The 22,016-nt window shown below is 40.5% G+C and overlaps 1 protein-coding gene across 1 annotated transcript in view; it reads left to right on the forward strand.

The window, feature by feature from the left end:
* The window catches only part of LOC117512072 (constitutive coactivator of PPAR-gamma-like protein 2), a 112,312-nt gene that overhangs the window by 76,031 nt on the left and 14,265 nt on the right, over positions 1 to 22,016 (forward strand). The window contains 2 exon segments of the mRNA XM_034172029.1: positions 12,059 to 12,173; positions 12,439 to 12,648. Of these exon segments, the coding sequence (XP_034027920.1) occupies positions 12,059 to 12,173; positions 12,439 to 12,648 (325 nt within the window).

Here is a 22,016-nt window from a genome sequence, read left to right on the forward strand (position 1 = left end):
TCGTGCTATAGATTTACAAACACAATATTGAATACATGCGCATGATGTGATGATTAATGCTACACTGATGTTCACCGGCTCTTCATCGGAGGCTCGGAGCTTCCAAATGCTTGGGGCCACTACCTCAGAGCAGGAGGACATTAACAAAATAAGTGCTACTGGTCCTGACCAGTAGTCTCAAAAAATATATTTTTCTACCCCTGCTTATGCCAGCATTTTTCATACACTCGGCATACGCTGGCTAAATCCTCAAGGTGACAGGGGTGTTACATGTACAAGGTCCATCATTGTTAATACATGTAGGTATGCGTCATTTAATTGTTTTCAAGCGTATAACACACGCTTCTTTATTAAATTTCCACGATAGGGAGTTAAATTATTTCTAGACATTGTAATCCAAAACAAGGGCATATTACATGGACAACAGTTTCTGTCAGGATGTGATGATGAATCTGTCTGAAAGGATACAACATGCCAAAATAAGACCTTTTATTTACTCTGTGTGCTGCTTCACATGATGTAAATGTAATACCATCTGCCACACTTAAGTATTCTGCTCACGCCAAAAATAAATCCTGTTAATGACCCACCAAGACAAAAACAAAAGGTATATTAGATTACACTGTTACAAAGAGTAACATGTTATTAATTATGAGTGGCTGAATTTACAGAGGCGGGGCTATTATATTGTTTCACAAAGGTTCCATGCATTTAGTGTCTTTGTGTTGATGTGACTGAACCCGACCCAACCAGAGTATCATTTCAAAATATTTGCCTGAACCTGACCCAACCTGTCAGGTCAGCATATCCATGCTCTAATTTGCAAGGACATGCAGTCATTTTGAGAACTTCTCTGTCCTCCTCCTCTGTGATCAAGTACTGCAGATTCTGGAGAGGAATCATTCTTCTTTACTGCCAGACACAGGCGCTCAGTGACGAATGCAAAAAGGCTTTAAGCTGTCAACTTCACTTTAAATTGATCTAAATCATCATAATCCTTGCTGCTTTCTGCTCTTTTGACTTGTTGTCCCACAGTGCAGAGCGCAAGTTGAGATGTGTAAATCGCTCTATGCTAGCCTAGTTTCTTCGTACACTTTAATTCTTCCAGGGGGTTTTTCCTCACTATTGTTCCCAATGTGCTTGCTCAGGGGGTGGGTAAGGTTAAGCCCCGGTCAGAGGGCACTAACGAAGGACACCGAAGCCAAAACGAAACACGAAATCTGGACTTGCGTTGACTTTCGGAGACATTATTTAACCATCATCCAGCTTTGTTCCTGTAGCTGGTGCTTCGTCAGAATTTTCAAACTGTTGAGAAATGTGAACAAATCCTGATGACGACCTCAATTCTTCCGTATTCTGTTTTGCTTTCTGTCATGACGGTTCCTCATTGTTTGTGTAGTTCCCGTACCGTCAACGTTCCGTTTGATTGTCGTCCAACTTCGTCCAAACTCCCAAGTCCGACGTCTTGCACGAACATTGATGATATCTGAACGGATCAATAACTAAAGATCCGATCAGCTGTACGTGACTCGCTCATGTGTGGGACGAAAAGCAACACTTTCATACAGCAACAATGGCAGCAAGAACGTTTCATCAACTACTTTAACTATTTGCGCACATTGTAGCTGTCTCTGGCTGCAACGTGCATGTGCATGCACACTCTGACAAACCTGTTGTCAAGACAACTAGCTCTCATGGCTGCAAAGCGACATGGTCGCCGTTTGCTTTGTTTTTCTTTTGTTAGTTTTGGTTTCGTTTCGGTCTTTTATGCGCTCGGCATTCACAGGCTTTTTGGTGATGGGAGAAGTGCGGGCTCATTCGTCCACTTTTTCTTGATGATTTGTGACTTTGGGATTTTTTTCCCTTTGTTCAGTGATCGCCGTGTGCCGTGAGACCAGGCATTTAGACCTTATGCTGCGTTTACACATAATGACGACAAGTCACAAATGCCATGAAGTATACATTCTTGGCCTCTGATCACGAAGGTGATGATTCTGGGCAGAGGCATCAGGAGTCCTCAGGAACTGTTGCAGTCTGTTACTACGCATTCTGATTAATCGTAATGTATCACTGGTGAATTATCACGAACCATTATGCATGGTCAATAATAATGTTTCTGTGATGGCTCTCAGTTGTCCAGGTGGTTTCCATAGTCAAGAAGCTTGACTCTTCAACTGGACTGGGTTGCTTGACGCGTTGCTTCTCGCGTCAAGCAACCCAGTCCTGTCGAAGATTCAAGCTTCTCTACTAAGGTCAATAATAATGTTGCACGCTATTGTGCGTAACCGCGTATTGTTACGTTCTGTTAATAATCTGTCAGGAATGTTGTGAATTGGACAAATTATCTTCACACGCCCCCCATATTAATGCTACCATCAGCTGCTGAACTGTTCACATCTCTCCAGATTGCTCCTCAACATCCAGATTAATCTACTTCAGAAGAACTTTGTGATTGCATACCTAGTTAGGGTCTGTGCCATGGAGTTGCACAGAAAGGAGGAGGAGGAAACTGAGAGAGCCAGATGTCTGGCTGCACGTGGCTCTCCTCTGGCTCTGTCTTGTTCTTCTGAACGTCAGGCACAACAGGTGGAAAACCTGCAGGAGAGCCCTGAGGAGCTTTGGAATGAGACTCGAGGTGCCCTGACACTTGATCTACAGACTTACACGCACTCTGCCATGCAGGAGAGTAAACTTGTCTCAAGCTTGTTACAGCCCTTTGTAAACTGTGCGTGGCTTCATGCAAGTGCACAAAGAAAATTTTGAAATGTTCAAAATCTCTATCATGCATGAATTACGTGAACTTCACGTGAACATTGCGCAAACAAGTAAACACTGCTTGCGAATGCGTCAGCGCACCGCATCACAGTGCAGCTCATCTGAACGATGAGATACTAAATCTATCATAAACATACTTTTACAGCTCCTCATAAGAAGGAATGAACATGCAGCTGCTTTACCAAGCTGTTACAATATAAACATTACAAATAATTACCTATTTGAAGCTTCCAGTGCGTTCTCCACCTCATTAAGAGCAGGAGCGAGAGAAAAAAAGCGGCAGATGAAACGATCCTCTGTGATTCCAGAAGCGATTAGAGGTGTTTTCAACAGCCAACTCTGAGAGAAAATGGTTAATCCGCTACGAAATAATTATTTTATATATGCAGCGTCCAGCGGCACAAAGCTCAGCGTCCAGTGGAACAAGGCACGGTATCCAGCTGGGAACACAGTGGGTGGGATCGTTATAACGAAGTGCGTGCAAGTGCGAGGATGAAAGTCATGCAAATATCAGGGCACCTTTAGCCGACTTGCCGTTACTGTCCTTTGACATACTGCAGCAGTGAAACTGAATACAGAAAAATGGCATTTGTAATGTGACCTGCCTATGTGTAAACACAGCATTAGCCTTGTGATGTGCCCTGGGACAACTATCTTGTGATTTGGCGCTGTATAAATAAATTCATTTGAATTGAATTATGTGAATTCACTTTTCTAATGGTGGTACTTGGAAAGCCAAATATTTCCTAAGGTGGTATTTATGATAAAAAAGAATGAGAACCACTGTGTTAATTCATTCTTCTGGATGTGCTTAATAATAATTACTGCATTTTGATGTCTGTTCAGAACATGCTCTGAACACAGGAAAGTGCTTTAATTTGAAAGGTGACGCAGACTTGAAGATCTAAATTTAGACAGTGTTTGCCCAAGTGGTAGGCTTTGATGGTACCAAAGGAGGGGCACCCAGAAATACAAACAGTTGCAGTTCCTTGAGTGGCCACTTGAGGCTGGCTGCAGAAAAGAGCAGGTCCCCACCTGAATCCATGTTAAAATAAAATGACCAACAGTTTTGGTCTCTAGCTAGTTTCTCCTTTCTCCTCCATGACAACTGTGTGGGGGCAATTTTTTTTTTTCAAACTCCTTAGGTTAAAGCATTTTAAGCCATAACATTCTGCATAATTAAGGGCGTGGTGGCTTTGAGTACCAGCGGGTGTTGTTGTCGAGACTGTGCTCAGCGTTGCGAACTCAGAGGCCGCTTGCTGTGGCTGCCATTGGATGTGCAGGATTCACTCCCTTATTTAGCATTTTCAGTACTGTGAAAACTCGGCAGATCCATGGGATTCTGCGGATTTCATCATGGGGAGGGGAGTGGGGTGTTAGTGATGTCCTCTTTAATCGTGGACATCACTGAATTTTTAAAATGCTTATCGCAAAGCGTTCTTTTTTACGACATCGTGTAAGTTTTATAAGTCCGTGAACACTGATCTGTGTGTTACAGATGCAAATCGGTTTCCTCGGATCCGTGGAGTTTCGCAGAGGAAAAATGGCACTCACAGCGTAGCTGTTACGACAGTTGTCATAAAGCAGGACTGGTTGGTTGCTGCGGCGATGCTGTGTGGCTCCTGTGCGAAGCTTAAGCTAAACTTAGCATGGGGACATCCCAAACTTTTAGAGCTTTCAAGTTTTTAAAAAATTTGTGCAGCATGTCTGTGTCACGGACCGACGTCGCACAGAGAGAAGATGGCGAGAAAGACTGTTTGAAAAAGTCTTATAAGGACAAGAATCCGTGGAATTGTCACTGGCTTCATCAACACACCTGAAAGATAAAAGAAACGGGAAAAGTAAACTGTGCCCTCTCAGGAAAACACGGTAAGAATTTTTCTCTCCCTGGAAAATAAACATTCTGCTGTTCAAACAGGATTTTAGACAAGATTATGTGACTTTTTTTCATTAATCTAGACTTTCTTTCATTGTAAAAAAGACATTGTGGCTTTGAATGGATTTAGGTTGCATGAATTTACACAAGAATATGTGACTTTTTACTATAAGGTATGTTATTGATATTTTACCATGATTTTCCAAATATTCTACAATCTTTAGCTGTGGTTTTTGAAATGCTGTAACAATCTTTTCAGTCTTCATAAATTTCATGTAGTTTAACTGTTCTGAGTTAATGTGTAAGCAAGGTTTATGTATTATTGTACCAAATGCATAATTTGGTTTACAATTAAAAGGAAAATAATTCCAGGTCCTACTTCCACGTCATATTCTGCTATTTCAACATCATCATTGACAGGTCAAATAAAAGGTTGAATATAGGATCATTTAAATATCCACTAATTTTGAGATTTTTCTTCCAGGAGATGCTGAAAAAGTATCATGAGATAAAAATTTAATTCTGCCCCCCCAGACCCCCTGCAAATTTTCCTCGGATTTCACAGTTTTCATTTCACAGCCCTGCATTTTAATTCAGATGACTAATAATATGGCTTCTTGTATGGTGAAATGTCAGAATGGATCATCTCAGATGCGGCAGTGTTTCAGCTGAGGGAAATTATCCTGCGATTTAATTTTTGATGCTAATGGTGTTAGCACTTATAGCAGCTATCAGTAGCTTCATGATGTTAGGTCCAGTTAATGTACAATTCTGAGGAAATAAGCAAGTCATAAATTTTAATGCATTCACCAAAGCAAAACATCAGAACCAATGCTCAGTCCTCAAAAATATGTTTCAATAATTGTCTAAACCCAGGTTAAGCTTTCAGCTTACCTGGGTTGGACTTGAAGATACGGGCGTGCTCTGGCTTCATTTATCTCGCCCAGGTCAAATCCTGTCTCGGCCTGTCTCCACCTTTTTATTTACTTATGAGTTTGTAGTTACACAAGCAGATTAAGTGCTGCCAACAGGACAACACCCAAAGCAGCAATTTTTTGGGGGGTTCAAAAATGCATTTCTGGGTCTCTACTGAAAAACTGTGAGTGACATCATGCAGGTGTGTCCAGTGTATATATAGTCTTTCATTTGTCCACACTACCACTTCTCACTGACAGCTCCCTGTGAGCGTTTTTCTCTTGAAAGGGTGTTTTTAAAAAACATCTATACCCATCTTTAAAAAGACATTTGAAACAGCACCCCTCCCTCCCCAACTGTATCTTTGTCAATGATTAAACATTCACACTTTGACTCTTTCAATAGAGATTTTGAAAAGACATGTTTTTCATCCTCTGCAATGTGCAAATTATAGCAGATCATAATTTTTCAGCTGAACTAGCAAACCACATTCCTACGTATCATTTAAAAGCCTTTAATGCAGATCCAGTGTTGCAGACCAAACGGTCCGCCTCTAAAAATTGGTCCGCCCTGCCTCCACTATGCATGCGTCATTTCGGAACTCAGCAGCTCGTCTGAGACAGAGTCTCTTCATCCAAAGCGATCAAATGGATTAATGGGATTATTAACCACCAGATGACAAGGTAAAACCTCTTAAATCATTCTAAACTCAGTTTTAAGCAGAAACAAGGTCGTTTTAAGCAGAAACTAGGCGATACTCTGTGACGCTTTGAAATGACGGACACGCAGTGAACGCAACAGCTAGCAGCCTGTGTAGCTGCGGCGCTCTGATCGCTTCCTCCGTCTTTTATGATGAAATAATGCTGAATTTATGTGGAAATGATTGTTGTACAAAAGCTTCAGATACGTCGCTAGGGATGGGTATGGATAAGATTTTGATATCAATACCATTATCAATTCAGCTTATCAGTTCCCTTATCGATACCGTTTGTGAAATTTTGTGTACTAAAAATAGGCTTTACAGGTTGTCCCATCGTGTGCACCCGCTGTGTGGAACGGTCTTCCTGCGAACGTGAGGCAGTCGGAGTCCGTGGACATTTTTAAGTCAAGACTTAAAGCCTTTTTTATTATTTGTTTTATGAATAGTTTTTTTTTTATCTGTTTTTAATTATGTATTTGAATTTTTAAATTTTTATTTATTTAAATTTTTTTATGTTGAACTGTTCTATGTGAGGCGCATTGAGGCAGCTTTTGTTGTGATTTGGCTCTTTATAAACCGATTAAATTGAAATTGAACAACATTTTACTGAGTATTAAAGTAAATAAATATGAAATTGGTCACTGGATCCTTAAACTTTGGACATAATAAACTCTACATGGTGCATCCTTGATCTCTGGACATAAATAGAAATAAACAATCTGTAGTTATTGTAAAAAGCATCTCCTTTCAGACACTATTGTCATGAATGTCTTTCCATACATCTGAGCTGAGCTCTTGCAGCTGGCTGTGCTGCGCGTCAGGATGTAATTTATAAAGAAAGCAGGATGTCTCATTTTGGGAGGGGAAAAAAATGTTTTAGTTGATTGTAGTTTGTATTACGTTTGTAAGAGGTGTCATTTTGTTTAAGGCGGCAATTTGGTTTGAAGTTATTAATTCCGACCAAACTGTCTCAGCAGAGAGTGGCGCAGTGTTTGGAGCTGTGCCAATGGAACGGACGACGATTCTCATTTCTTGACTGCGACAAAACATGAGTCCCAGTTAGTGACTTTAATCAGCACAAAAGTGACTCATGATATTTTAATGGCTTTGAGAGGGGTTAAGAAGCAGACTTGTCGTTTCTGAAGAGCAGCGAATCAAAGAACCAACGAGCTAGTGGATCGAAGTATTGCTTCATTGGTTCACGCTTCAAAGTGGTGTCACGTTGTAGAAACGGTTGATGACAGAGCCGCTGCAGGGTCTGTAATCAACTTACAGGAATGATCATTTTCCCGACAAACATCCTCAAAAACAGCGGCCGCTCTGAAGGAGCATTGTCATTTCAGTCCAGTTCATCATCACAGCCTGACAAGAATTTATCCACATAAAGTCTCCTGATTTTGGAAAATGACATCTGAAAATACTTAATTCTTTGTGGTGGCTTAAGGAACGTAGCATTTTAAAAGAAGTCCCTCTGTGTTTGCATCCTGAACCAGAGAATGCCGGTGTTTTGTTCCACAACAACAAAATTAACTTATTGTTGTAAACCTAGGCTCGTGTGTCATATATCACACTGATAAAGTGAGGAACCTTGGGGTAATTTTTGATCCTTCGTTGTCCTTTGGCCTCCATATTAGAAATATTACAAGGACTGCTTTCTTCCAGCTGCAAAATATAGCGACGAGTCGTCCCATCCTGTCTATGGCTGATGCTGAGACCCTGATCCATGCATTTATCTCTTCTAGATTGGACTACTGCAATGTTCTATTTTCTGCTTTTAATGCAGTCTAGCATTAGGGCTCTCCAATTGGTTCAAAATGCTGCAGCCAGACTTTTGACATGAAGCAGAAAGTTCGACCACATTACGCCCATTTTGGCGTCTCTTCACTGGCTCCTGTCCCAGTGAGATCAGATTTTAAGGTTCTGCTACTAACCTATAAAATTATTCATGGACTGGGACCTCCCTACCTACCTGACCTAATTAAACCTTACGTACCAGCCCGGGCTTTACGTTATCAGGGTGCAGGACTATTTTGTGTCCCTAGGGTGAATAAGAAGTCTGTGGGTCACAGAGCTTTCTCTTACCATGCCCCTGTTCTGTGGAATGATCTCCTTGCGTCAATAAAACAATCAGATTCTGTGGAGACTTTCAAGTCCAGACTTAAGACGCACTTCTTTTCCCTTTCATATGGCTAACATACTGATACAGTTTTGTTTTACGCTTTTTACTCTTTTAATTCGTTATTAGTAATCAGAGTGGACTTCAACTTCAACCTCAACTTTACCTAAATTCTGGGTCTTTTAGTGAAACTTAGGGCTAGCGGCTGGCGATCACCTTAGTATTCTTTCTGTTTTTCTTGTTAATTAATGCTGGCAAATTATACAGTATTTTTTTGTCTTTCTGATGCCTGATTCTGTTTAAGGTGCAGCTCCATCCAGAGATGGGAGTTGTATTTGTGTTGGCGATCCTCCTGTCCTGTGCACCAACAGCAATTCTTGTATATTCATCCGTGAATTGTTCTGTGAATTGTTTCTGTAATTTGTTTGTAGCATGGCCCAAGCAGAGGGTCACCCCTTTGAGTCTGGTCTGCTTGAGGTTTCTTCCTCAGAGGGAGTTCCTTACCACAGTTGCTCTGGGGGTTGGTAAGGTTAGACCTTACCTGTGTGAAGTGCCTTGAGGCAACTCTGTTGTGATTTGACGCTATATAAAGGAAAATAAATTGAAAAAAATAAATTGAAGTTGAGTCACAGCACCTCATTCATTAATGTCACATCACCGTTTATTCACAGCCATCAGTTGATAATTAATCCCATGGTCCACCAAGACTAAAATCAAATCTAAAAAATGTTAAATTACTTTGTTTGGCGTCCATGTAAGACGTGAAAGAGGTGCAGAGCAAATGGCTTCCTGCTGTATTGTCAACACATAATCCCATACGCATGCATCACACTTCCGGTTTGAATGCAACGCCTCTAGTGGTGATTTATTTTTAGCAAATTTGTTTACTGCGATAACTATTAATAGAAAACACAAATGTTGAAAATAACTGCAAAAAATAGTTTTAACACTTAGAATGAAGTGGCGGAGCACGTCCACGTCCTCCACGTCGAAAGGAGCCAGCTGAGGTGGCTCAGGTATCTTTTTCGGATGCCCCCCCCCAGACGCCTCGCTGGAGAGGTGTTCCGGGCACATCCCATCGGGAGGAGGCCCCGGGGAAGGCCCAGGACACGCTGGAGGGACTACGTCTTGCAGCTGGCTTGGTAACACCTTGGGGTTCCCCCGGAGGAGCTGGGGGAGGTGTGTGTGGATCAGCAGGTCTGGGCAGCTTTGCTTGAGCTGCTGCCCCCGCGACCTGACCTTGGATGAAGCGGAAGAAAATGGATGGATGGACTTGTGGCCCAGTCACACGGCACTTAACGAAGGGTGATGAAGACCTGACGAAACAAGAAATCTGGACCTTCGTTGACCGTCGTTGGCATCATTTAACCTTCGTGCAGCCTTGTTCCTGCAGCGGGCGCTTCGTCAGAATTTTTAAACTGTTGAAAATTTTGAACGAAAGGCAACGAAAACCTCAATTTGTCTGTGTCTTGTTTTGCTGTCGTTCTTGACGTTTTTTAATCGTTTGTGTAGTTTTTGTAACGTTATTGTTTAATTTGACTTCGCTGGAGCAGCTGAACGTTTTCACACAGCGCAGAAGCTGGTTTGTGAGCGCTGAGGCTGCTGCTGCGTTCGTGTACATCGGAAATTAAAGGGCAAACTCAGCCTGCTTGCTTGGATGTTTTTGATCTGTGTGGGGGGTCAGCTTCAATGGGCTCAGGCACCTTACATAGGCCAAAATTAATCTTTTGTGTGGATATAATTAATTATTTTGCCACAAGCAACTGTTGAATTTGAAACAACAAAAAAGTTGTGTAATTTCCGACGGTACTTGAATGCAGCATCAGCGGCAGCAGGAGCTCCTGTGTGCACTTATTATTTTTATTAAATATAACAATCTGAGTGTAGGAATGACAATCCAGTCCTTCTGTACATGTGGCAACGGGTAGATGAATCAAAATGATTATATAAAGAGCTGTTCTGGAAGGCAGAATTCACGTTGTGGATCAGTGATCAGCTGGTGGAATAACCGCACATGTGAGTCAATGTGCAAGTTCACACACACTGATTAATTTACTGCTCTGATATATTCAATCATCTTTACACTTATATTTATATTTATTCTCCCTTTTGACAGTTTTCTGTTATAAATAAATATATATGGCTTAGAACATAATACTGTGATACAGCAATGACCACTTCACACTTTTTTTTTTAATTGGAGGAAGACGGAGTGCGCAGCGTGTCAACAGACAGTGTGGATTCTAATGATGATGGACATGGTCCCTCTTTTGTTCTGGATGAGGAACCAGAGCAACAGGTGCATTTCATCGAGATCGTGAGCTTCGGTTTTGTTAATTTCCTCTTTCGTCCCTTTTGCGCTCTTGCTTCGCAGACTGTTCGGTGATAATACTCTTTGTCCACCTTTTCTCAACGAATTGTGACATTTTTTACTTTTTCCCTTCGTTCAGGAATCGTTGTGTGACTGGGCCAATAGAATGACACTATTATACCAAAAAAAAAAATTAAGCGGTCCCTTTTAAACCTTTAAAAAATTGTATTTGAAAGATTAAACTTGAAACATGTCTGCCTATAAAAAGATAAGAAAGCCACACCATTGCAAGTTACATACTTTTAAACTATGAAGTTACAAGTGACCAGTTGTTCTCACTGTGTTTTGTACAGTAACACTACCTCTAACCTTATTGACATAAAATTTGAGGTTCCACAGGGGTCCGTCTTAGGTCCCCTGCTTTTCTCCCTTTATATAGCACCCCTTGGGCACATATTGCGCCGTTTTCACTGCTGTGCTGATGATACTCAGTTATACATGCTGATAATCTCATTCACATAAAATCCTTAGAAGATTGCCTTGCATCAGTGAGAAGTTGGATGTCTAGAAACTTCCTACTTTTGAACTCTGATAAGACTGAAATGATGGTTCTTGGTCCACTGAGACATTGGCATCAATTTGACCAGTTAACGCTTAGCCTAGGCTTGTGTGTCATACACCACACTGACAAAGTGAGGAACCTTGGTGTAATTTTTGATCCTACGTTGTCCTTTGACCTCCACATTAGAAATATTACGAGGACTGCTTTCTTCCACCTGCGAAATATAGCAAAGATACATCCCATCCTGTGAAATGCTGATGCTGCGATCCTGATCCATGCATTTATCTCTTCAAGATTGGACTACTGCAATGTTCTATTTTCTGGTTTACCGCAGTCTAGCATTAGGGCTCTCCAATTGGTTCAAAATGCTGCAGCCAGACTTTTGACACGAAGCAGAAAGTTCGACCACATTACACCCATTTTGGCATCTCTTCACTGGCTTCCTGTCCCAGTGAGATCAGATTTTAAGGTTCTGCTACTAGTCTATAAAATTGTTCACGGACTGGCACCTCCCTATCTAGCGGACCTAATTAAACCTTATGTACCGGCCTGGGCTTTGCATTCCCAGGATGCAGGACTACTTTGTGTTTATTTCTGCTCTGAAGAAGTGCATTTTAACATGGATTGAATGGGAACCTGCTCACTTTTGGAGCCGGCCTCAAGCTACCAGTCAAGGAACTACAAAGTTTCTTATTCCGAGTGGGCTTCATCTGAGACATTGAAGCCTGCTGCTTGGTTATTGCAGTATCTCACAGTTTATGAAGTATCAGAATTTTTCACTGCATTGTGTTCTGTGTCTTCAGGTATATGATGCAGTGGCCTGGTGGTCGAATCCTTCAGAGACATGAGCTAGATGCCTTCCTAGCCCAAGCTGTTTCCAGCCAGCTCTATGAACCTGACCAGCTACAGGAGCTGAAGGTAAATGATTGATCCTCACTTTGTCCTCATTTTTCACAGAATACATTTGCCCCTGTGTATTCTCATGTTAAGTCAGACAAAATGTTATTAGCGAAATAAATTTTGGGGATGAATTTCCTCCATTAATATGGAATTAATTTCTTTGCATAAGTAGGTCACAGTTTCCCTCTTCTGCATTGTCATTCGCTGTAGCATGCACATATTCATAACCATGTACTGCCTGCAGTGTCAAAATGCTGTCCTGTTTTTTTGTGTTTGATGTCAGGTGGAGAAGGTGGACGCTCGCGGTGTGCAGCTGGCTGCTCTCTTTATGGCTGGTGTTGACACAGCACTATTCATCAATGATGTGTGTGGTCAGCCATTGCCATGGGAACACTGCTGTCCTTGGGGCTTCTTTGATGGCAAATTATTCCAGAGTAAACTTGCCCGAGCTGCCCGTGACCGGGCTGCCCTGCTTGACATGTGTGAGGGGCAGGTATGTAACTCAACTGGTTTCACATTGTCTGACCATTGTAGGGTTGCTGCAGATCCTCTGTAATGTGTTCACCGTAGTGGCTTTCTGTGTGCCTAAGCCGTGATCACACTCAACAGAAAATCTGCAAGTACATGCTTCTTAGACATGATATGTTACATCAGTTAACAAGCTATATTATTACAGATTGCTCCCACAGGTACCATACAGTCATGCTAACATTAGCTGTCAACATCATATATGAACAGTTAAATCCATCATGAATCGCTGCTTTAAGGATCTCAGCTTGGTCACGTCATCAGCCACAGTCGAAAAATAAACTTAACACCCCTTGAAATTAATAATTAAAATAAATTCTTCCTTGTGTTTATTGGTGGAGCACAAACCAGCTTTTGTAAGTAAGTAAAGTTTATTTATATAGAACTTTTGCAGATAAAAATCACAAAGTGCTTCACATAAGACATAAGAACACAAATTAAAAACAGCAGAAACATAAAACTAGATAAAAGTCAGGCTACACAAATGGGTCTTGTGCTTCACTTTAAAAGTTTCAACAGAGTGCACTGACCATAGGTTGAAACGCACTGCATTCCACAATTTAGGTGCCATAACCTCAAACGTACAGTCTCCCTTGGTCTTCAGCCTTGTCCTAGGTACAACCAACAGGCCCAGGTCCGAAGACCTCAGGGGCCTGCTTGTGGCATACTGGTGTAAAAGTTCAGTGGTATAAGGTGACATTTGACTGTGCAAGCTCTAAACGTTAGCACCAGAATTTTAAGTTGCAGTCTGAAATGGATGGGGAGCCAGTGGAAGATAGAGAGAATCGGTGTTACATGTGACCTCATGAAGTGACTTACTGAAGTGTTTCTTATGTTTGTTCCAATTTCTAATTATTACGCCAGCACTTGTTCCCTGTTCACCAAACTGCTTGCTTATTGTCCTGTAGTCCATCCCAGCCTTGTGCAGGTCTACAGTTTTGTCCCTGGTGTCCTTAGACAGCTGTTTGGTCTTGGCTGTGGTGGACAGGTTGGAGTGTGTGGACAGACGTCTTTTATACAGGTAAAGAGTTCAAACATGTGCAATTAATACAGGTAAAGAGTGCAGAATAGGAGGGCTTCTTAAAGAAAAACTAACAGGTCTGTGAGAGCCAGAATTCTTGCTGGTTGGTAGGTGACCAAATACTTATTTCATGCAATAAAATGCAAATTAATTATTTAAAAATCAGACAATGTGATTTTCTGATATCTGATTTTTAGAGATTCTGTCTCACAGTTGAAGTGTACCTACAATAAAAATTACACATCTCTTCATTCTTTGTAGGTGGGAAAACTTACAAAATTGACAGCGGATCAAATACTTATTTGCCTCACTGTGTGTGTGTGTGTGTGTGTGTGTGTATATACAGTGAGGCAAATAAGTATTTGAACACCCTGTGATTGTGCAAGTTCTCCCACTTAGAAATCATGGAGGGATCTGATATTTTCATCTTAGGTGCATGTCCACTGTGAGAGACATAATCTAAAAAAAAAAAAAAAAAAAAATCCCGAAATCACAATGTATGATTTTTTTTTTTTTTGATGATTTATTTGTGTGTTACTGCTGCAAATAAGTATTTGAACACCTGTGAAAATCAATGTTAATATTTGGTACAGTAGCCTTTGTTTGCAATTACAGAGGTCAAACATTTCCTGTAGTTTTTCACCAGGTTTTCACACACTTCAGCAGGGATTTTGGTCCACTCCTCCATACAGATCTTCTCTAGATCTTTCAGGTTTGGAGTTTTAGCTCCCTTTTGCCAAAATCTCGCAATACATGACCCCATCCATCCTCCCTTCAATACGGTGCAGTCATCCTGTCCCCTTTACAGAAGAGCACCCCCAGAGTATGATGTTTCCACCCCCATGCTTCACGATTGGGATGGTTTTCTTGGGGTTGTTCTCATCCTCTAAACATGGTAAGTGGAGTTGATTCCAAAAAGCTCTATTCTGGTCTCATCTGACTACATGACCTTCTCCCATGCCTCCTCTGGATCATCCAGATGGTCACTGGTGAACTTCAAACGGGCCTGGACATGTGCTGGCTTGAGCAGGGGGACCTTGCTGCCCTGCAGAATTTTAAACCATGACAGCAGCATGTGTTACTAATGTAATCTTTGTGACTGTGGTCCCAGCTCTCTTCAGGTCATTGACCAGGTCCTCCTGTGTAGTTCTGACCTTTCTCAGAATCATCCTTACCCCACAAAGTGAGATCTTGCATGGAATCCCAGACCAAGGGAGATTGACAGTCATCTTGTGTTTCTTCCACTTTCTAATAAATAATCATAACAGTTGTTGTTTTCTACCAAGCTGCTTGCCTGTTGTCCTGTAGTCCATCCCAGCCTTGTGCAGGTCTACAGTTTTGTCCCTGGTGTCCTTAGACAGCTCTTTGGTCTTGGCTATGGTGGACAGGTTGGCGTGTGATTGATTGTGTGTGTGAACAGGTGTCTTTTATACAGGTAACAAGTTCAAACAGGTGCAGTTAATACAGGTAAAGAGTGCAGAATAAGAGGGCTTCTTAAAGAAAAATTAACAGGTCTGTGTGAGCCAGAATTCTTGCTGGGTGGTAAGTGTTCAAATACTTATTTGCAGCAGTAATATACAAATAAATTATTAAAAAATCATACATTGTGATTTCCGGATTGTTTTTTTAGATTAAGTCTCTCACAGTCGACATGCACCTAAGATGAAAATCTCAAACCCTCCATGATTTCTAAGTGGGAGAACTTGCAAAATCGCAGGGTGTTCAAATACTTATTTTCCTCACTGTATATGTATGTATGTATAAAATGGTAACCAGAAGTGTACTTAACGCTATGAATCATCAGATTTATGAGGTAATGTACTGTAATATATACATTGCATTATTAAATAATTGGCTGGGTTTATTTGTAACAGGTAAAAGTAATTATAACTTAATAATTTTGTCCATTCAGCAGCCCTTAGGAAGCTTAGAATTTAATTGGAAAAGTATGTAGGACGTATGTCTCATTGTAAATGCAATGTGCGGTACCTTGTTTCCACTCCTGTGCTGAACAGATTTGCTGTTTCCACTTTTACAGTCCACACGTACCATCCACAGAACAATGTGGACCTGGCATGCTGCTTTCACACTACTTAAAGCTGCAAATTTAATTTTAAGGGCAAGATCTAAATGGATCGAACACAGATTCTGTGATTTGTTTACTGAAGTTTGACCAGAAGATTTCTTGCAGTGCATGTGTGTTGATACTCTATGCAAGATTTGATCATGGTAGCAGGGCTGTGAAAACTCAGTGGATCCGCGGAATTTGCGGATTTCATCATGTGGAGGGGTGCGGGAGTGTCAGTGTTGTACTCGTTAATTGTGATCGTTACTGAGTTTTTAAAATGTTTATCGCAAAGCATTCTCTTTTTTTACATCATGCAAGTTTTAGAAGTCTGTGGACACCAGTTGCGGTTGGTGAAAAACAGTCTTGGTGGGGCTGCTGTGCCAATAGATTCCCTTGACTTGTCCAGTACAGGCATTCAAGTGAACAGTCAGAAAATTACTACAATTCCACAATAATCATTTCATGTCCTTCTCAAAATCAGCAGTTTTACAGATAGTTAACCATTTACAGCTATATTAGGCCCCATTTCTACTTTGGAAAGGAACAGTATCAAATTCAAGTTCTTGAGCAAAGAACATTTCACCATTTGACACCAATTACACACATAGTACACCAAACTGTACTGCACTGCCATTATCTACAGACAAACAGATCCTGGGGTTCACAATGACACCTACTTAACAAGATAGAAAATATCACCAAATTTACACTCTTTCAAAATATGGAAAAATTCTTCAATTGACAAAAGAACATTATGTACATACTACAATGTTCACACCACCTTCAGAGAGAGAGAGAGAGAGAAAGTGTGTGTGTGTGTGTGTGTGTGTGTGTGTGTGTGTGTGTGTGTGTGTGTGTGTGTGTGTGTGTGTGTGTGTGTGTGAGAGAGAGAGAAAATTAAGGTAATATTTTGCATGAACATTACTGAGTGGAATGGAGGCAAACTAAAGAAGCTTGAAAAACCTAAATAACTTGACTAACTAATAACACCAAAACCTTTAAATTAAATTGCTTAAAATTAATTAACAGTGTAGAGGACAAAGCAAATGAAGTATACAAACCCATTTAATTAAATGCGTTGCTAAACGTAGGTTTGTCTGACTGTGTCTTGTGTGTACTCAGTGGCTGAGTTAGAATTTCTTTAAAAAACATGTAAATTGCTATTTTAGGATTTTGTTTTGTTTTGTTTTTAAACTGAGCAAATAATTTGTTTGAGTGTGGAATACTCCAAAGAATATTTCACTTCTGTGGACTGATCCTCATAACGTGTAAAGTGAAATCAAAATACCAGCATGACTGCAGCTTTGAACACTGTTACAAACAGCCCCAGCCTCCCCTATTACCATTATAACTGGTCTGCTGTCCCAATAAAGATCACAGCTTTGATCCCCTAAAACAAACAAACAAACAAAAAAAAAATCACTCATTCGTTTTATCTTAAATTTTCACCCTCGTTTCCACACCAGGAGCAACCATTTGGGAATAAATCCGAGCAGCTTGTCAGCTCACCTGAGCTGAAGAGGTGGATGTGCTCCTTTTCATCCGCGCAGATCAGCAGCCTCCGTGAGGTGTGCGCGCTGACAGCGTGAATGAAGCCTGACACGGTTTATAACGAGTCAGACAAATGTCTCTCCTCCAACCGGGATGTGCAGTTGTCATTAAACCACGAGAAAGATCTGATGTGCGCACCTCCATGTGCCTCCAAAAGGATCCCCGCCAAACTTTGGTGTCATTGATTTGATTAGTTTTGTGCCGTTTTAAACCTCCGAAGAGTTCTTCAACTTACTCCAGCAAAACACACGGAGACAAAATAAAAATAAATATAATCCAAATGTCGTCATCACCATCATCTCTTCCTGCCTGACTGACTGACAGCAGCAGCTGCAGTGTCACGTATATCACTGACTGTAGCAATCTAACGTTCCCGCATTTTTGTAGCAAGGGCTAAAATTCCGGCGCCCCAAAGCCATTAATTTTGGCAATGTTGATTTGCCAAATATTTATTAATTTTCCCTAGCAACGACATGCAGTTGGTTATTTCGCTGCACTTCAAGAGCGCTTGAATGAGCGCCCAAGACGAGGAATGATACGTTCTCTGCTTCTGTCGGTGGAAATGCACTGTTGAATGAGAGTCAGTTGGAGGAAGTGTTGTTTTAATCATTCATATTACATGTAGGCACATACTATTAAGTAAAACTGACTGATAATACTTTTTAAATATATATTATGACTTTTCCTCTCCACATCTAGGAGGGCAGCGCCCGAGCGCCCCCTATGGGGCAGCCGCCACTGGTGGACACTTATCTGTGTGTTACAGATACAAATCAGTTTCCTCGGATCCGCGGAGTTTCGAGGAAAATAAATGCCACTCAAAGCCTGGCTGTTAGACAGTTGTCGTAAAGCGGGACTGGTTGGTTGCTGCGGTGACGCTGTGTGGCTCCTGTGCGAAGCTAGCTGAACGTAGCATGTGGACATCGCAAACTTTTGGAACTTTCAAGTTTTTAAAAGAAGAATTTTGCAGCATGTCTGTGTCACGGAGCGACATCAGACAGAGCGAAGATGGTGAGAAAGACGTTTTGAAAAAGTGTGATAAGGACAAGAATCCGTGAAATTGTTGCTGGCTTCATGAACACATCTGAAAGATAAACGGGAAAAGCGAACTGGTAAGAATTTTTTTTCTCTCTGGAAAATAAACATTGTGCTGTTCAGACAGGATTTCAGAAAAGATTATGCGCCTTTTTTTCTTTCATTAATCTAGACTTTCTTTGATTGAAAAAAAGACGTGGCTTTGAATGAATTTAGGCTACATGAATTTACACAACAGTGTAAATTAGTTGTTATTAATGTAGACTTTTTTCATGGGAAAAAAGACATTGTGGCTTTAAGTGGATTTACAGGAATTTACACAAGAATGTGTGGCTTTTTATTATTAGATATGTTATTGATATTTTACCCTGATTTTTTTAAAAAATATTCTACAATCACCTCCTACGAATTTTCCTCGGATTTCACAATTTTCATTTCACAGGCCTGTGGTAGCAAATGCTATATCCATCCAATACTGTGTTTTTAACATTTTAAAAGTTATTTATGACTAATATATAACATTGAATGATATGAAATATAACACAAAGTAATGAAAGATGAAATGTGCATCCTATTGAACTTAAACATTAATTGGCTCAAGCTGTGGCTTTTAAAAACGATTAAAAAAAAAATCGAAATCTCAAATGTTTATATTCTGCTTCATTTTATCAACTTTCCAGCCAATTCTGAATGTACAAAAAGAATAATTACATCCAACATCTGTTTCATTTCAAAAGACCTACGCCCTTACAGTCGTGGTGAATGAATACATTTATGTAGTCATCGATTTACTTTTGTTTATGTTGCCTTTTTCAAATAAAACTACATACTCTTTGACACACTTTGCTTTCATGGCATAATTTGCTACAGCACCTTTCTTAGTACACTGCAGCACACTTGAGTAGTAGCTCCTGAAACTAGTAGCTCTATCTACTGAATTAATTTAGTCAAAAATCATTTTTGAATTGAATAGTGACCCTGTGAATTGGAATTCAATTGTGACATACTGAAAGATTCACACCTCTAATATTTAATACAGTACTGGTCTGCATAAAAATAATAGCCAAGCTGTTCCTTTGGACCAACAGGTTGAGTAAACTGTTTGAATATCCTGCATACTCTCTATACATTCTCCCAGACAGTGTATTGTTGCTGTCACAAGTGTTGACCAAACATTTTATGGCTTTTGGTCAAGGAAAATGTCAGCTTTCACAGCGTATACCGTAGGGGTGTGACACTACATGTATTTGTATTGAACCGTACAGTACATATGCGACTGTTGGGTGGGCAGAGCTGCATGCAGAATAGACGGTACAACGCTGCACAGTATGATTATAGACATGTGCCTCTTTGTTTCCAGTAGTAACCGAAATTTCATCTCATGTCCACAGACTGTGTCCCTCCAACTCAGCTCAGCCTTTATTTCTAAAGCACGTTAAAAACGACAGCAGTTGGCCAAAGTGGTCCAATTTCATGATCTGTGCAGGAAGGCGGGGTCTTTCTCCTTTTTCAGTGCAAGAGTTGTGGCCACACCCCCAAGACTGCTATGTCTAATTTGAACAGAGGAAAACAGCTAGTTGAAGCTAGTGATGGCATTGTTTAACCCAGAAACTTCAGAAGCATGAATGAAATTGGTTAATTTCCCTCTCCAGAAAGATGAACCTAAAAGGGAAAACGTACTGATAGGCGTTTGTGTTAAATGAAGTCAGTCTGCTTACGAGTTTAGACAGAAAATGCAGCCAACTTATGACAAAGTTGTTTTGTATGAATTAGTGTAACATTTCACAGATGTGACGTTAATCGAATAATCACACCGTGTACAATGATTTAAAATCTGTACAGAGTGAAGCTTTATGAGATGCCGTCATTTGCGCAAATGTAAAATGAATTTAAATTGACTAAATTTTGAAGGCAGTCTGGCTCCACGTCGCGTGACACAAAAACAAACCAAAAGCAAAACGCAGCACAATGCACAGTAAATTCATCCCAACATGAATGATAGATGAAATCCAGTTTCTAAGTGTTTAATGGAAAAAAGTTTATATTTACACTTTGTCACAGTGTTGGTGGTAGATGGCAGCTCTCCTGCTGCTCATTGATTAAAGCTACTGTATGTAAAAACCAAACTTGTGCCAAACTGACGTCTATCCACAAATATGAACCGAACCGTGACTTCTGTGTATTGTCACCCCCACTTGTATACAGCTCTGTACTTTTACACATGTGTGAAACCTTAAGCCTTTATTTTGTGAGGGAGCCTTTCAGCTCTGTTTGTCAGGGATGAAAAATATCTGCTTGTTGGCGGATTTCCACTTTTTTGCCGGAGGCCAACATATGGCTATGGAGTATTGCGAAGACCTGGCGCCCATCCGTCCGTCCGTTTGTCTGTCTGTCTGTGTACAACATAAGTCCAGTTCTATTACTGCCACAGTCTTCAAATTCACAGGGAGCATTCTTGGGACCTATACATTGGACAAGTTCGAAGATGGCTAACCTTGATATATTTTAAAAGCTATTTTAAGAGGTTTAAAAGTGGCATTCTGTTATCTGACCAGTTTCGGCCTTGAGTGACGTGGGTGACAGCCAATTAGAGTAGAGCTGCACTGTGAAGTCAGTTACTAACCACTTTTGTGTGTGTGTATATACATGTGTATATACATGCAAGAATGGTAACAAAAGTCAGCATTAGTTTGTACAGGGGTCAGATGTTAAAGTTGCTCTAAATATTGTAAAATGTGATGCATATTATTGGTTGAGTTAATAGGGTTTTAAAAAGGAATAGTTTGCACTATGTGGCATGCTTAGTTATAATGTTACAGGGTAACATATGTCACATGTCATAGAATCCAATGGACGTCGACATTGCTCTACCTTTACCTTGCAGACCAAGCATTCAACACAGTCAAAACTATTTAATTTATTAATCCTATTAGTTCAACCAATAATTTGCACCACTTTTTACCAAAATTGGAGCAACTTTAACTTCTAACCCCTGTACAAACTGAAATTGGCCTTTGTCACCATTCTTGTTGTTTTTACCCCATAACGCCATAACATTCAGTCATAGATAGTCCAAACTATACCTTTTTGGTATTGTTGTGATCAGGCAAATAATGTGGTATAGCTTTCAATATGATTGAAACATTTTTAAATTTTGACCCCTGTGTAATTCTTCAATTGACCCCTATCTGGCCTCCTACTGAAAATTCAAGTGGCTACTCAGTTTTTTCAAAAGAGTAATGTCTAAGGAGTATTTGTGCCAACTTTGGTGCTTCTTTCCAGAAATGAACAATTGTTACAGTTGCTCCACTAAGAAGTTTCAATCTGGTTTTAAATTAAGACATAGCACTGAAACAGCCCTTTTAAAAGTTTTTAATGACCTTCTTTTAACTGTTGATGCTGGGAACTCTGCGGTTCTTCTGCTTTTAGATTTATCTGCAGCCTTTGACACAGTGGACCACAGTGTCCTTGTGACTCGCCTCGAGACGCACAAAGGTATTAAGGGTTCAGCGCTAAATTGGTTTCAGTCCTATCTTTCCAACAGAAGTTTTTCTGTTAATGTAGGACAGTACTCTTCCTCTGTGTCTCCTCTTAAATATGGCGTGCCCCAGGGCTCAATTTTAGCACCACTTCTCTTTGCTTTGTACATGATCCCTCT

Source organism: Thalassophryne amazonica, chromosome 6, assembly GCF_902500255.1.
Source record: "Thalassophryne amazonica chromosome 6, fThaAma1.1, whole genome shotgun sequence".
NCBI classification, from domain to species: domain Eukaryota; kingdom Metazoa; phylum Chordata; class Actinopteri; order Batrachoidiformes; family Batrachoididae; genus Thalassophryne; species Thalassophryne amazonica.